The 13,646-nt window shown below is 39.1% G+C and overlaps 1 protein-coding gene across 1 annotated transcript in view; it reads left to right on the top strand.

Annotated features, from left to right (window-relative positions):
- IQGAP2 (IQ motif containing GTPase activating protein 2) overlaps positions 1-13,646 on the top strand; it is a 291,384-nt gene that overhangs the window by 156,617 nt on the left and 121,121 nt on the right. The window contains exon 5 of the mRNA XM_082624118.1: positions 3,156-3,232. Coding sequence (XP_082480244.1) covers positions 3,156-3,232 — 77 coding nt within the window. The remainder of the gene's footprint in view (positions 1-3,155; positions 3,233-13,646) is intronic.

The raw sequence follows: 13,646 nt of genomic DNA, 5'->3' as shown, positions 1-13,646 counted from the left end.
CGCTGAGCCTGCGCGTCCGGAGCCTGTGCTCCGCAACGGGAGAGGCCACAACAGTGAGAGACCTGCGTACCAAAAAAAAAAAAAAAAAAAAGAAGAGCCACCTCCCTTTTTTTGTTGCTTTTTATACTTAAGATTCCAAGTCTCATTGTATCCGTATATATTGTATCACTATAAATCATCATTATAAATTTATTTTGATAAAGTATTATTATAAGTCATAGTATCACTTTAAATTTTACTGGCTGGGGGTTAGAGCTCTTACTCTTGAAATAGATCTCCCAAATAAAACTCATTCAGCAAATATTCAGAACTTGTTAAATTCAAAGAGCAGGCACCCTTACACCTGTGAGATATATAGACAAGTGGAGGAAATGAAGAAATAATTACATGTGATAGAAATTGTAGAGCTATTTCTTAAACTTCTTATTTTGAAATAATTTTAGAATCACAGGAAGTTGCAAAAATAGTACATCTTTGTGTAAACTTCATTCAGCTTCCCCTAATGGTGACATCTCATAACTGTAGTACAGAATTAAATTGACATTGGTGTATTAATGTTAACTAGACTCCAGATTTTATTCAGTGTTCACCATTTTTATATGCATTCATTTGTGTGTGTGTGTGTGTGTGTGTGTAGTTCTGTGCATGACTAGATTTGTGTGATCACCACCACAATCAAGATGCAGATACTGCAGAGAGATTGGCCATTCATTATATATAGCATCCCTTCCCCAGCCCTGTCTCCTGGCAGCCACTAATCTATTCTTCATCTCTATAGTTTTGTCATTTTGAGAATGTTATAGAAATGGAACCATACAGTAGGTAACCTTTTGAGATTGACTTTTTTCACTAAGCATAATTCACTTGGGATCCATCAGGTTTCTATATGTACCAATAGTTCCCTTTTTTGAATTGCTTAATATGTACAGCTACTTTAAAGAAATGATTTAAGAGTGGTCCAGCAAGGGTATCGGCTACTGACTTACTTAGACCTATGTTGTTGTTCTTATTAGTAATCCAGGTTTGCAATTAAAAACATACCCCACAACGAAAACAAAGGACTCCTTCATGTAAATTATGAATGCCTTTTTTTAATACATTTGTGCTAATACCTGTTTTAACTCAGTTCCTTTTTTCTTGCAATAGTCAATGTTGATCTGTTTTATTTTGCCTTTTTTAATCAAACTACTTTCCCTTCTAAAATGTTGAAAACATTGAATAGTGTTCCTTTCTGGGCAATAGTTATAATAGAGAGTTCATGTTTATTTCTAAACTGCAATTTAGTAAGTACTAACAGGGTGTTGAGTGGTAAACAGATTAATAAAGACAGACATTCAAATGCAGTTTTTCTGTATGAGGCAGCATATGTTAGATTAGGATAGTTTCATTATGATTTAAACCTTCTCAAATTGTGTGTATGTTGGACCACATTTATTTTGATTTTAAGCCAAACAAGTGATCCATGTAACAGATTCTATTTTAACCCTGATGTTTATTATGAAGTCAGTGATACATTACATTGCAGGAAATGAGAGGCCAACAGTATACTGAATTGACTTTGATATATTAATTAATTCCTTCATTTATCAATATGAACTGCCTACCCTGTGCTCAGTGTCATGTTACACATTAGAGTTACAATGTTTAAGAAAACATTTTGGTAAACTATAAATTGATCCCATCTTCTATAAATTGAAGAAGAAGACATATTCATAATGATTTTCCAGGAGAAATATCAATGTAAAAGTTTCTTGTTTAAAGAAGAGAGGGAGAGTTATAGTGGTCCTCTACTTACATAGTAGAATTTTAAACCTAGTCATATTCTTCTGAATTGGGAATCCTCTTCTCATTGATATTGTAACAGCAAATGTATTAAAGGAAAGTTGGAAAGACCTTTGAAATTTCATAAGCTACAGATATTTCTGTAAGCACTCAGTGACTGTACAATTGTAGCTCAAGAAGCTTTGCTTTTCTCTTTTCTTAGCTTTTTTCAATGTCCAGTAGAAAATTGTGCTTGAGTATCAAGTACTACCATATGGTACATGTTTTAATTTTAGTTTTTATGTTAAATTTTATAAAATATTTACTGAAAGCAAGTAATGCCAACAAGCTTATCTTAATCTCAGAAGCTTCAATCCTAATTACTCATTTTTGGTGCCCCATTCTGAAATCTGTTTCTTATTAGGCTTTTAGTTTCAAGCTCAAGAAGAGAATAAAGGTGTATTAAAAGTTTTAGTGTTCAGACTTTTCAGTCTACTAACTCCATACATAGATGGTTATCCAAAAGAAGCAATCAGGTGCTCAGAAAATGCAGGGATATTTATTGTAGTGACTTATAATAGGGACAAAATTGAGGGTAAAAAACTGTTCAACCCTGGAGAACTGGTTATAATTATGGTTCAAAAATATCAAAGAATCATATGCATCTATTTAGAAATAATGTTCTTACAGAGTAATGAAAGGAATGGAAAACAGTCATGTTCTATTAAGTGTTAAATAGGTTTATAATACATGCAGTTTGGTTTTTAAACACTCACATACATAAACATAAAAAATCAGAGACATACAGAAAAAAGACTGGAAGAAAATATACCAAAATGCTAATAGTGACGATCTGGAGGTGGGATTATAGGTATTTTTCTTTCATACTTTATCTACCTTCCAGATTTTATTCAGCGAAAATGGATACTTTTTTTTTTCTGCTTAAAGTAATACATGCATATGTGTGCATTGTATGTGTGTACACGCATGTTTACAGAACTGTGTAGCCAAGTTCTTAACAACGTAATAAAATGCTTTCAAGAGGACACCCTTCTCTGGGCAGTCACAAGAGTGACTCTGATACAGAAAGCAAAGCCTACACGGGCTCATGCCTTGTGCAATGAAACTGCTACCCAGCCCTGTGGACAAAGCCTTCTTGGAGTGGCTGACTGTGAATCCCCCACTCTCCTGAGCCACTAGGAGGCGCTGTCAGGCAGGGGACCAGATGCAGTGATTGGTCTGCATGAAGAACAAGATGAGGCACAACTGGAGTTTCCTCTTCATTTAAATAAATATAGAACAGCAAGGACAATCAGAGTAGGGTCATTTGGGAGAGTTAAAGTAATTGTGAAAAGCAATACATAATAAACACATTTTTCCCTTTTGTTTTCCAGATATTTTACCCAGAAACAACAGATGTCTATGACCGGAAAAACATACCAAGAATGATATATTGCATTCATGCACTGAGGTGGGAAAAAAAAATACATTTGAAGTCTAGGAAGTAAATTTAAATAAAACCACAATTTCAGTTTTGAAAGAGAGCTCTTTTTTTTTCAAGTTTTTTTAATAATCTGAACTTCTTTTTAAATTGAGTTGTTACAAATTTGCTGGTATAAAATTAAGGTAATTGTCACATAAAAACAATACTTGAACTTGAAAAATATTTTTCTGTTTTTTTAATCCATTTCAAAATAGAAAACCAGAAAATGAATGAAAGATCTGTGAGTATAGTAAGGAGAAAATTTTAATTGAAATTTCTAGGAATCTGATAATAATGTGCTACCATATTCTTCAGTTATGATCTACTTTACAAATATAGCCAAAATGCATCAAATGAACAGCTTTAATAGTCATACATTTGGTTTTCATACTCTTAAAATCATTAGCTTGGCTCAATTCTTAGCATAGATTAATGAAAATCACTATAAAAAAGTCTTTTGAACTTTCGTTCACTAGAACTTGTACCGTAAGGGTAAAGAAGAAACTTAGAAGTTGCTTTAAATTAGTCAAATCGCGATACATTCATTTTTTTAAAGCAATTGTTTGATATCCTAATTTTTTTAAATATTGAAATTCTACGAGTCACAGATTGTTTCTTACTTTATTGGCCTGGGAGCAATGTGATTTTTAGATGGTAACAAAAATGATTCTAAAAATCCAGTTTGTGGCTGTTGTCTTGTGTGTACACAGGTAATGGCTGGAAGGCTTCATGTCTAATTAAATTTTAAATTTCTTTTAGAACATCTGCCTTGTGTTTATATCACTAGAAGTCATTTTCCTGGCACCATCTTCAGCCTAGAGGTTTATATTAACTTCTTCCTGGCTTTCTTCCTCTCCAAAGGAGAAGATTTTTATAATAATTCATTACAATGCTGGCTTACTAAAGAATTTCCATTATGTTAAATAATTTGACTCTCCCACCCCATCGGTCCTTACGAGATTTCTTTGGAAGACGACAGTTGCTTGAAATTCAGACCAAATGTAGGTGCCTATTCTGTGATTTCCTTTTACTCTAGTAATTTAGGACAACTGGGAAAAAACCGCTTCTATGCCTGCCCCCTCATATGTGGCTAGTATATCATTATTCCAGCAGGTTTTCTAAAAGCTTTTTGTGCACAAGTGCTCATTTTGAGGAATATTATCAAATGTGTTGCCCAACATGCTTGGTCAATGCTTTTCAGTGCCTAGAATCATCACTTGACACTTTGTGACCTGCTAAGCCAGCCATTAGTTAATCATTATGGTATCCATGCATCAGGGTGCTAATCTCCAAATCCGTAGCCTGCTCATGGGTGTCTTCTGTAAGCTAAAATTGATTCCCTGCAGTGGACACCTGGGGTGTTAACGTAAGCAGCTTATAAAGAAATGGTGCGCTAAGTTCCTTTCTGGTGATGTCACTGTTGTAAAGAAGTTACAGAGAACAGCACTGAGGCTTACAAATGTATGCCTGCCATAGTTTTAACAATGGCTTGAACAGCTTGGTAAACAAAGAAAAGGCAACTTCCTGCTTTCTCTGACAGTTTTTCTCAGGTATTTAGTTACTCATCCTGGAAGTCTCTGTTACTGGAGCAGATTCCTGCTGAATGTTATTCACCAGATCTGAACTTAAGTAGGAATTTTAAAAGTAGGATCTTGAAAAGCAATAGTCTCTTAATGAACGGCATTCTCTGGGAGACTCTCCTTCACTTTTCTCTGTTCTAAACTTACTGTATGGCTGCTCCTTGATAGGGAACGGAAAAGTCTCAGGTGTATCTAACGTCTTTTCTATCAAAACGTTTACCTATTCAGGCAGTTACTCAGACGAGGCTGATATTCTGCTCTGTTGGGCCAGACACATTTGGAAGCTGGGTAGCAGAGCCATTTCATAAGTACAGTGGGTTTGGCCTCACTGCATGATTAGAAGTGGTGCTGAAAGTGAACAAAGACATCCTCGGCCGTTACATCCTGGCTGCAGAGACAGCAGTGTTGATGGTGTCGAGAGCTGGCATTACCTGCCAGGGAATTAAGCAGGTCAGAAGTTCTGATTATAGATCAGGAGCCAGGCAGGAAGATCCTCTGCCTTCCTCCTGCCCCAACCTATGGGCCTGACTTGATCTACAGAGTTCACGCCTGGCCCTGCCAGCTGGTCTTCTGTTCCCTGTCTTCTTCTTCTTTTTTTTTTTTTTTTTTAACACCTTTATTGGAGTATAATTGCTTTACAGTGGTGTGTTAGTGTTCCCTGTCTTCCTGATTTGGGCTTAACAACCTCATTAAGATGCCCTGGGTGCTTGCCCTTGCTTCCTGCTTGTGTCTACTTTTCCCTTTTCCTGCCTGCCTCACCTTTTCACTTGATTTCTAACCCCCGTGCCCAGGCCTGCCATTCATCACTCTCTCTGTCAGTTCAGCTGGGTGTTCTCAAGCGCAGACTCCAGCCAGTGTTGTTAGCACAGCGGCCCCGCTGGGAATCCTGAAGCTCTGCCTAATGTAGAGACTCACCTCAGAAATGAGTGGCCTCATGCTCTTTTCAAAGAAATGTTTATCATCTTTTCCTTATTTAAAGTAAAAAATATGTTCGTTGTAGAAAACATTGGAAAATTTGAAACTGAGTCCCCCTAAAACCAAGTTCTTCTGGCAAGTTTATGATTAACCTCTCTATCTAAAACTTTATTTCCTTTCTTATCCTGCACGTGTTCCCCCTCAAGATTGAGGAGTCTCAAAGAAAAGGGTGGATTAAAGCTGAGCAGGACCCTCTGGGGCCTTCCTGGGTACAGAACCCCCTCCATGTCCCCTGTCTCTTGTGGACAGAAAAAAAAGACTTTAGTTTCCTAGGCCTTCCCCCAGTTCCAAAGAGCAGGCTCAAGTAGTAAATGATTAGGACAGGGGACTCCTAGTTCCTCCTGAAGGGATATAGATAACAATCTGATGCATATCTCTGAGTTCTGCAGAAACTAAGACCCTCACCCAGGTAGAGGATGGTGACTACATGCTGAGCATGAGCATGTAGACCTCAGACTGGTTGGAACCAGAAGGCTGAGACTCCCAGAGCATCACCCTGTTACCTCACCACCAACCAATCTGAGCAGATCCTGCATTCTAGGACCCTCTCCCCAAACATTGTCTTTAAAACCCTTGCCTGAAAGCCATCAGAGAGTTCGGGTCTTTTGAGCACAAGCTGCCCATTCTCCTTGCTTGGCCCTGCAATAAACCTTTCTCTGCTCCAGACGCTGACATTTCAGTACCAAGTGACAACGACTGTTTGTAACTATTTTGGTGTTCTGGACTTAAAAAATATATATATGGCATGTTTTTCTTTTGTGGCTTTATTTGGAATATTTAAAGCCTTCACAATAAAAGGAGCCACCTCATGGAGTGAGAGCCTTGCTAACGAGTTACTGCTAATTTTTTTCTGTCTGGAAGCCATGGAAAAGAACACTTTTTGCCTGTTATTTATTGCTCAATGTATTAAGCAACTGTTAAATGTTTAAACATTATATAATTGAATTCCTTTAAATTATTAAATTTAGTAGATTGCTTTCTTTAAAAAAAATTTTTTTTGATGTGGATCATTTTTTTAAAGTCTTTATTGAATTTGTTACAATATTGCTTCTGTGTTATGTTTTTTGGTTTTTTGGTCACGAGCCATATGGGATCTTAGCTCCCTGACCAGGGATTGAAACTACACCCCCTGCGTTGGAAGGCAAAGTCTTAACCACTGGACTGCCAGGAAAGTCCCAGTAGACTGCTTTTTTGAACACCTCAAATACCTTAAAACACAAGTAAAATGCCCAGATACATTATTACAAACTTACTACACTTAAACCTATCCTAAAAGATCCATACTACAGGTTTCACTCGTATTTTTGTTATTTATCCACTAATTTTTTTTAAACAGGAAGCTTGCTAACCTCTCATTTTATTGTTATTTTTATTTATTTATTTTTGGCTGCTCAGGTCTTAGTTGCGGCACGCAGGATCTTTCGTTGCGGTGCACGGGCTTCTCTCTAGTTGTGGCATGCGGGCTTAGTAGTTGCGGCATGTGAACTAAGTTGCCCTGCAGCATGTGGGATCTCAGTTCCCCAACCAGGGATTGAACCCACATCCCCTGCATTCTAAGGCAGATTCTTAACCACTGGACCACCAGGGAAGTCCCTCCACTAATTTTGACTCATCCTAGGGCTATAATATTTTGATACCTACCCAGAGTTCACATGGTTACCAGAAACAGAATACCTCTTCAGACCTACCCAGGTTACAGATCTGGTTTCTAACCAATCAATTGCCAGTCAGAACATGGTGCCAGTTTGGGTTCTTCTCCTAAGGTGAGTACAGCCTTGGTCACCAGGCATCAGACTCAACTTGATTTGTGAAATCAGCCAGACCTTGTCATTTTTCTGTATATGGCTTTCAGGTAGGTTTTTGTTTTTGTTTTGCGGTGCGCGGGCCTCTCACTGTTGTGGCCTCTCCCATTGCGGAGCATAGGCTCCGGACGCGCAGACTCAGCGGCCATGGCTCACGGGCCCAGCCACTCCACAGCATGTGGGATCTTCCCGGACCGGGGCACGAACCCGTGTCCCCTGCATCGGCAGGCGGACTCTCAACCACTGCGCCACCAGGGAAGCCCTCGGGTAGGTTTTTATTTACCATTCAGTCTCCACCCCCTGTCATCCAGAAATGATTTTCTTCCATGTCTTACTTGGCCAGTGTTACATAACCCATTGTCCTGTCATCATGATGTATTGGCCTGGTGTGTTAACATTATTAAAAACTGATGCATGCCTTTTGAATATTTTCTTGAAATTAGTTGGGCATTCTAGAGGTTCCTCCCCCAGGAGATGAGGGATGGACTCTGCTTGATGCTCTCTGGGACCATTTGGCTGATAGCATTTGGGATCCTGTTTCTGGATCCTCTTTCTGCTTGGCTATTGAGTGTGACCATCAGTGCTGAACCCTCTTTTCATCTGGCTATTTTTGTCACCACCTGTGCTCCTCAGTCTGTTCTTATCTTGGGACACTTCCGTGGTTTTCCCGACTGTTTGGCTTACTCAGAGTTCCTGGTCTTTATTCTTTCTTGTAGTATAAATAGTACAAAAACAAGCACATATTTATACACTATAGACAGACATAGAAAAAACAAAGCACCTGTATTTTAATGACACTTCCCAACTTATTAAAATCCATACAAATATTATGTGTGTCTTATTTTATCTCTGTATTGCAACTTCCTTTTCGTATACTTCACACCATTCTCCTTTGAACACAGTTTTGAACTCCAGGCCTTTCTCAGATCTAACCAAGAATAGTGTCTTCTTTTTTGATGAACCAGATTGCTTCCATTTTGTCCTGGGACCTCTTTCTGGCCAGCTCCTTGGTCCTTGTAGCTCTGTCCCTTACATTTCTTTGAAATATCCTTGCTTTGTGGTCACAAGAGGATGTTCCAATCCTGCCCTGATTATTCCTGCCTTAAGGTATAGAATCAGCTACCCTTCAAGGATTCCTTTTAAGGTCATGTGTTTCTAACAATTTTCCTAGCTTAACGGATGAGGGTTCTGGATTCTGCTTTCTTACTGAATAAAGTTTGACGGTTAAGATTCTGCTACACTGACAGCAACAAGGTAAAGGCATGCCTGCCTCCCCTCTGGGTAAGGATGACTGTTTCTGCTGCAGGTTATGTGGCTGCTGTCCAGTGGTCATGTTTTCAAATGCAGCGAAGATACCCAAATAGCACACCTTCGAGGCTTGACTTTGTGAAAATGGCTGTGGCAGCCCCACTTCTGGTTGGCCAGCTGTTCCAAGTACCCTGACTGTTTTGTGAAGAAGGCCTCCTCTACCAGGTCTCCCACAAGGTCAGGTGGCTGCTTTGCTAACCAGGTTGCCTTTGAACCAGTTCCTCAGGTACAAAGTTAACGCATATGTTTTCTTGTCTTATACTCCCTTCCCTTGGGACCCTTTTCCTGTTAAGAAACCAGTTGATGCCTTATACCAGATTGCTTGCATCTCAGACAGAGAACATATTTGCCTTTATGAATAGCTTCGTAGAGATAGTTCCTTAACCCCAAGGACAGACTGTAATCCTGTTTTCTCAGGAGGGAGATCTAGAGGTGGCAGGATTTGGGATTAAGGTGAGGGAGGGCAGCTGCACCCGCCATATCTTTCAAAATTCTCTCCACTGTTTGTACCATCTTCTCTCTCCCTCTTCCTATCCCAATTTAGTATTATGGCTCTACCTTTCCATCCTACTAAATTCTAAACTCTTTGAGGCTGTACACCATGTCTTGTCACCTAACACAGCACATGCACCATTGATTCCAACTTGAAGTCTCTGGAGTTTGTGTTTTTAACCTTTCACTTGGTTTAACTGGACTTATTTTTCTATGATAAGACTGCCTCAAGGTTCCCTTTACTTTTTATTGAAAGTTAGGTATAGAACGCTGGATTTTGACATATTAATAGGGACACATGTGACTGTAAGATGGAAACATAATTTTGTTCTGTGGGTAAAACCATTTAAAACATGGAGTCAGTAAGGGGAAATAGTAAAAGATTCTTAGTGTTGAAAGTGGGGAAACCACTGTGATAGGTTATTAATAAGTGGTTTGTATGAAGACTTAAGTACCAGGATAATAGCAATAATAAAAACAAAGACTAACACTTACTGAGCTTTTAATTACGTGCCTGGCACTGTTCCAAGTACTTTACGGGTATAATCTCATTTAATCCTCACGACATACGTTTTCTGTACACACTGCTATTAGTCTCATTTTATAACCACAGCAGGTGAGGCACAGAGTGGCTGGCCAAGGTCACACAGCTAGTGGCAGAGTTGGGATTGCACACCCAGGCTGTGTGGCGCCAGAACCTGCACTGTTACTGAGGCCGCCAGTCATTGGCCTCAAAAGGGAGTCCAATATTTCCAGACTACTTAGAAAATGAAAAGAACAGTGGCATCATACTTGAACTTCAGCACAGGTCTCTAAACTGTTATATTTAGGATATTTATAAAGGAAGAATCCTAGAACTTCAGAACTGGAGGGACCTTGGGATGTTGAGTCCAGATCCTTCATTTCACAGATGAGAGAACTGAAGGATTAGGTTATGTGACTTGCTCAGAGTCACACATTGAGATCTTGCCAGTCTGTGGCCAGGATACAGGGCTTGACTCCAGTTCCGTCTTCTTTCTGGTCAGCCATGAGGCTTTTTTTTTTTTTTTTTTTTTTTTGCGGTACGCGGGCCTCTCACTGCCGTGGCCCCTCCCATTGCGGAGCACAGGCTCCGGACGCGCAGGCCCAGCGGCCATGGCTCACGGGCCCAGTCGCTCCGCGGTATGTGGGATCCTCCCAGACCGGGGCACGAACCCGTGTCCCCTGCATCGGCAGGCGGACTCTCAACCACTGCGCCACCAGGGAAGCCCAGCCATGAGGCTTTGATTTACAAACATTCATCTCCCATGTGATAGCGTAAAATGAACTACGTATGATGTGCTCCAGAAAAGTTGAAATAAATTCAGCCTCTGCCTTTTATGTTTGTATTTTATTACTGTAGCACCTCTTAATGTATATATTGAAAGTAGTAGAAAAAAACTCTAATAGGTTTGTGTGTATGTGTGTGTGTTTTACTTTCTTTATTGCTTCCCATACTTGAACTGATATTATCCGTACAAATGGAAGCACATGGGCCAGTGAGGCTTCTGCTGCCTTAGGGCAACCCCTCTGTAACTGGCCTCTCTCAGCAACACAAATGTACTGCACCTTTAGTGTGATAAAAAGCTAGCTATTTCACACCAAGTGCTTTCTTATACATGGGAAGCAGTGGTGACATTAATTCCTCAGCTTCCTTTAGAATGCTGTCAGCTTCTTTGTGTTGCCCATTAGGCACTAAAGCTGCTTAATAAATTCAGCATTGAAGAGCTCCAAGAAATTGGTGATTGGGCAGGCTTCTTTTTTATTTTTACGACTAAGATTCTGGATTTCCTATATACTTCAGGTAATGAATTCCCTCATTTGAATTTAAATGCTTGGGAAGGAGTGGGCTGCTATTGCTGATTCTTTTCATCATGGGAATACTGAATAAGTTCAGTTTCCTAAGTAAACATTTGCCCCTTAGACTAACTTGCTTGGGAGCACCTCCCACACAGATTCAGTATGCAACTCCCACACTATGAAAAGTCATCTTTTCAAACTTCAACCTCAGAGATAAAGAAAATGTTGAAATCTTAAGCCAAATAAAAAATACACATTAACATTTAAAAAAACATTTTTGGTGAAACTGTGTAAAGGCAAATGAGATTTCTACCTGATCCTGACTAGCTTAGGAAAAGCTGATTTGAGGTAAATCGAACTCAATTTTTCTATTCAAAAGGTAACTAACTTCTCAGCTCCACCTTGTGGTAACTTTTAGTTAAACCAGGATGTTTGCTTATTGTGAGATTTACATTATACAGCATACAATTATACAGCATACAATGGAGAAGTAAAAAGTATCATCAGAAATAGTCTTCTAATTTCTTTAGTCCCATAGGGGAACATTAACACTTTTGTTAGTGTAATTAATTTAGTTCATATTACCAACAAATCTATGTTTTGTGGAAGACTAAATACCTTTATTTTAGGGACAGCACAGTAGAGTAAAATATTTTTTGTACAGTAGATATTCCATAAATAATAATTAAATGAATGACCCGGTAAACAAAGGAGATGCAGTGGAAACAGTTTTGTCAAGATATTTGAGCATGATTGTCTTTCTCTTTACAAAACTGACATGAAATGACTAAAGAAGTAGGTTTTGTTTTGTTTTTTTAATCATCTGCAGTAAGAAAGAATGCTATCCATTGATCAGAAAGTTAGATAACCCTTGACAGAAAGCAAACAGATAGGTTTGGATTGACTGAGAAATAAGACAGAAGACCACAGCCCAGAAACCACTGAGCCATTGCAGCAGAGCTCGGAGCTGCTGTGGGGTTTGCTCCAAGCAGAGATGGAAAAGGAGAGCTCCTAAGCTAGCATAGTTGGGCTTAGACCTGCTGAGCCCTCTGATCCTTCCCTAAGGCAGCAAGTGTAGTTGCTGATGGCAGGGTAGCACACGAGTACCCAAGGTAGCTAATGACTGCAGGAAGACACAGGGAACCCCAATCTAAGAAGACAAGACACTGGGCACCCTCTGGGCATCAGCCCCGTTGTTCCCCTACCGTCTCCCTAAGGCTGGCTTCTGTCATGGGGACCTGCAATCAACAGTGACAAGCAACAAGTCAAACCTTAAGATTTCCCCAAATCAGGAAATACCAGACATTTGAAGTAAACCAACGCTATGAAAGAGGAATTACATTCAACAAACAGAACCAACACCCAAGAAACAAATGAAAATAGTAAAATATGTGCACTTAGTGAGTCATTCATTTTATCTATTTAGCAAATATGCTTATACATAGCAAAACCAAAGATAAAACTAAGAAAGAGGAAAATTGGATGTAGATTAATTTAGAAAAGAAACTAATAAAATTTAGTTATCTAAACTTTTGGTGCATAATATGAAAATTTTTAAATGCATCTAGGGGACTTACCTGGTGGTGCAGTGGTTGAGAATCCACCTGCCAATGCAGGGAACACGGGTTTGAGCCGTGGTCCAGGAAGATCCCACATGCCACGGAGCAACTAAGCCCGTGCACCACAACTACTGAGCCTGCGCTCTAGAGCCCGTGAGCCACAACTACTGAGCTTGCGTGCCACAACTACTGAGCTTGCGTGCCACAACTACTGAAGCCCACGCGCCTAGAGCCCGTGCTCCGCAACAAGAGAAGCCACCACAGTGAGAAGCCCACGCATGGCAACGAAGAGTAGCCCCTGCTCGCTGCAACTAGAGAAAGCCCATGTGCAGCAATGAAGGCCCAAATGCAGCCAAAAATAAATAAAATAAATAAATTTATTAAAAAATAAAAAATGCATCTAAAATTCTAGATTATCTTAACATTACATAGGTGGGGAAATAGAAGTAGAAATATATTAAGGATAGTAAGTATTCATTAGCTTAGGCTTTGATGCAAGGATAGAAGTTTAAAGTATGTTAAAACTAGCAGAATATTAATGCAATACACATCATAAATGCACACATATATAAAATTTGTCAGAAGACATTTTATGGGTGTCTCCTAGTTAAATTTTACTGTCACATTTTCAAAGTTTTTCCCATTGAATTATTTTTATTTGTTTTTTGTCAGTTCACTTGTTTTTTTAAATTTAGTTGTAAAAGGGAAGAAGAAACTACAAACTACAGGTACTGTGAAAGAATGGAAGTAATAAAATGATACATTTTTGATAATTTATGGATCTATTTTTATTTTTTCAAGTATGGCTTGATTTTATTTTCCTAGAATTCTTTTGTAGCTTTGCCATACCTGTCTGTTTAATTCTGTT

The sequence above is a fragment of the Mesoplodon mirus genome, assembly GCF_964341445.2.
Source record: "Mesoplodon mirus genome assembly, chromosome: 5".
Classification (NCBI taxonomy): Eukaryota; Metazoa; Chordata; class Mammalia; order Artiodactyla; family Ziphiidae; genus Mesoplodon; species Mesoplodon mirus.
This window is presented reverse-complemented; position numbering and strand designations above follow the sequence as displayed.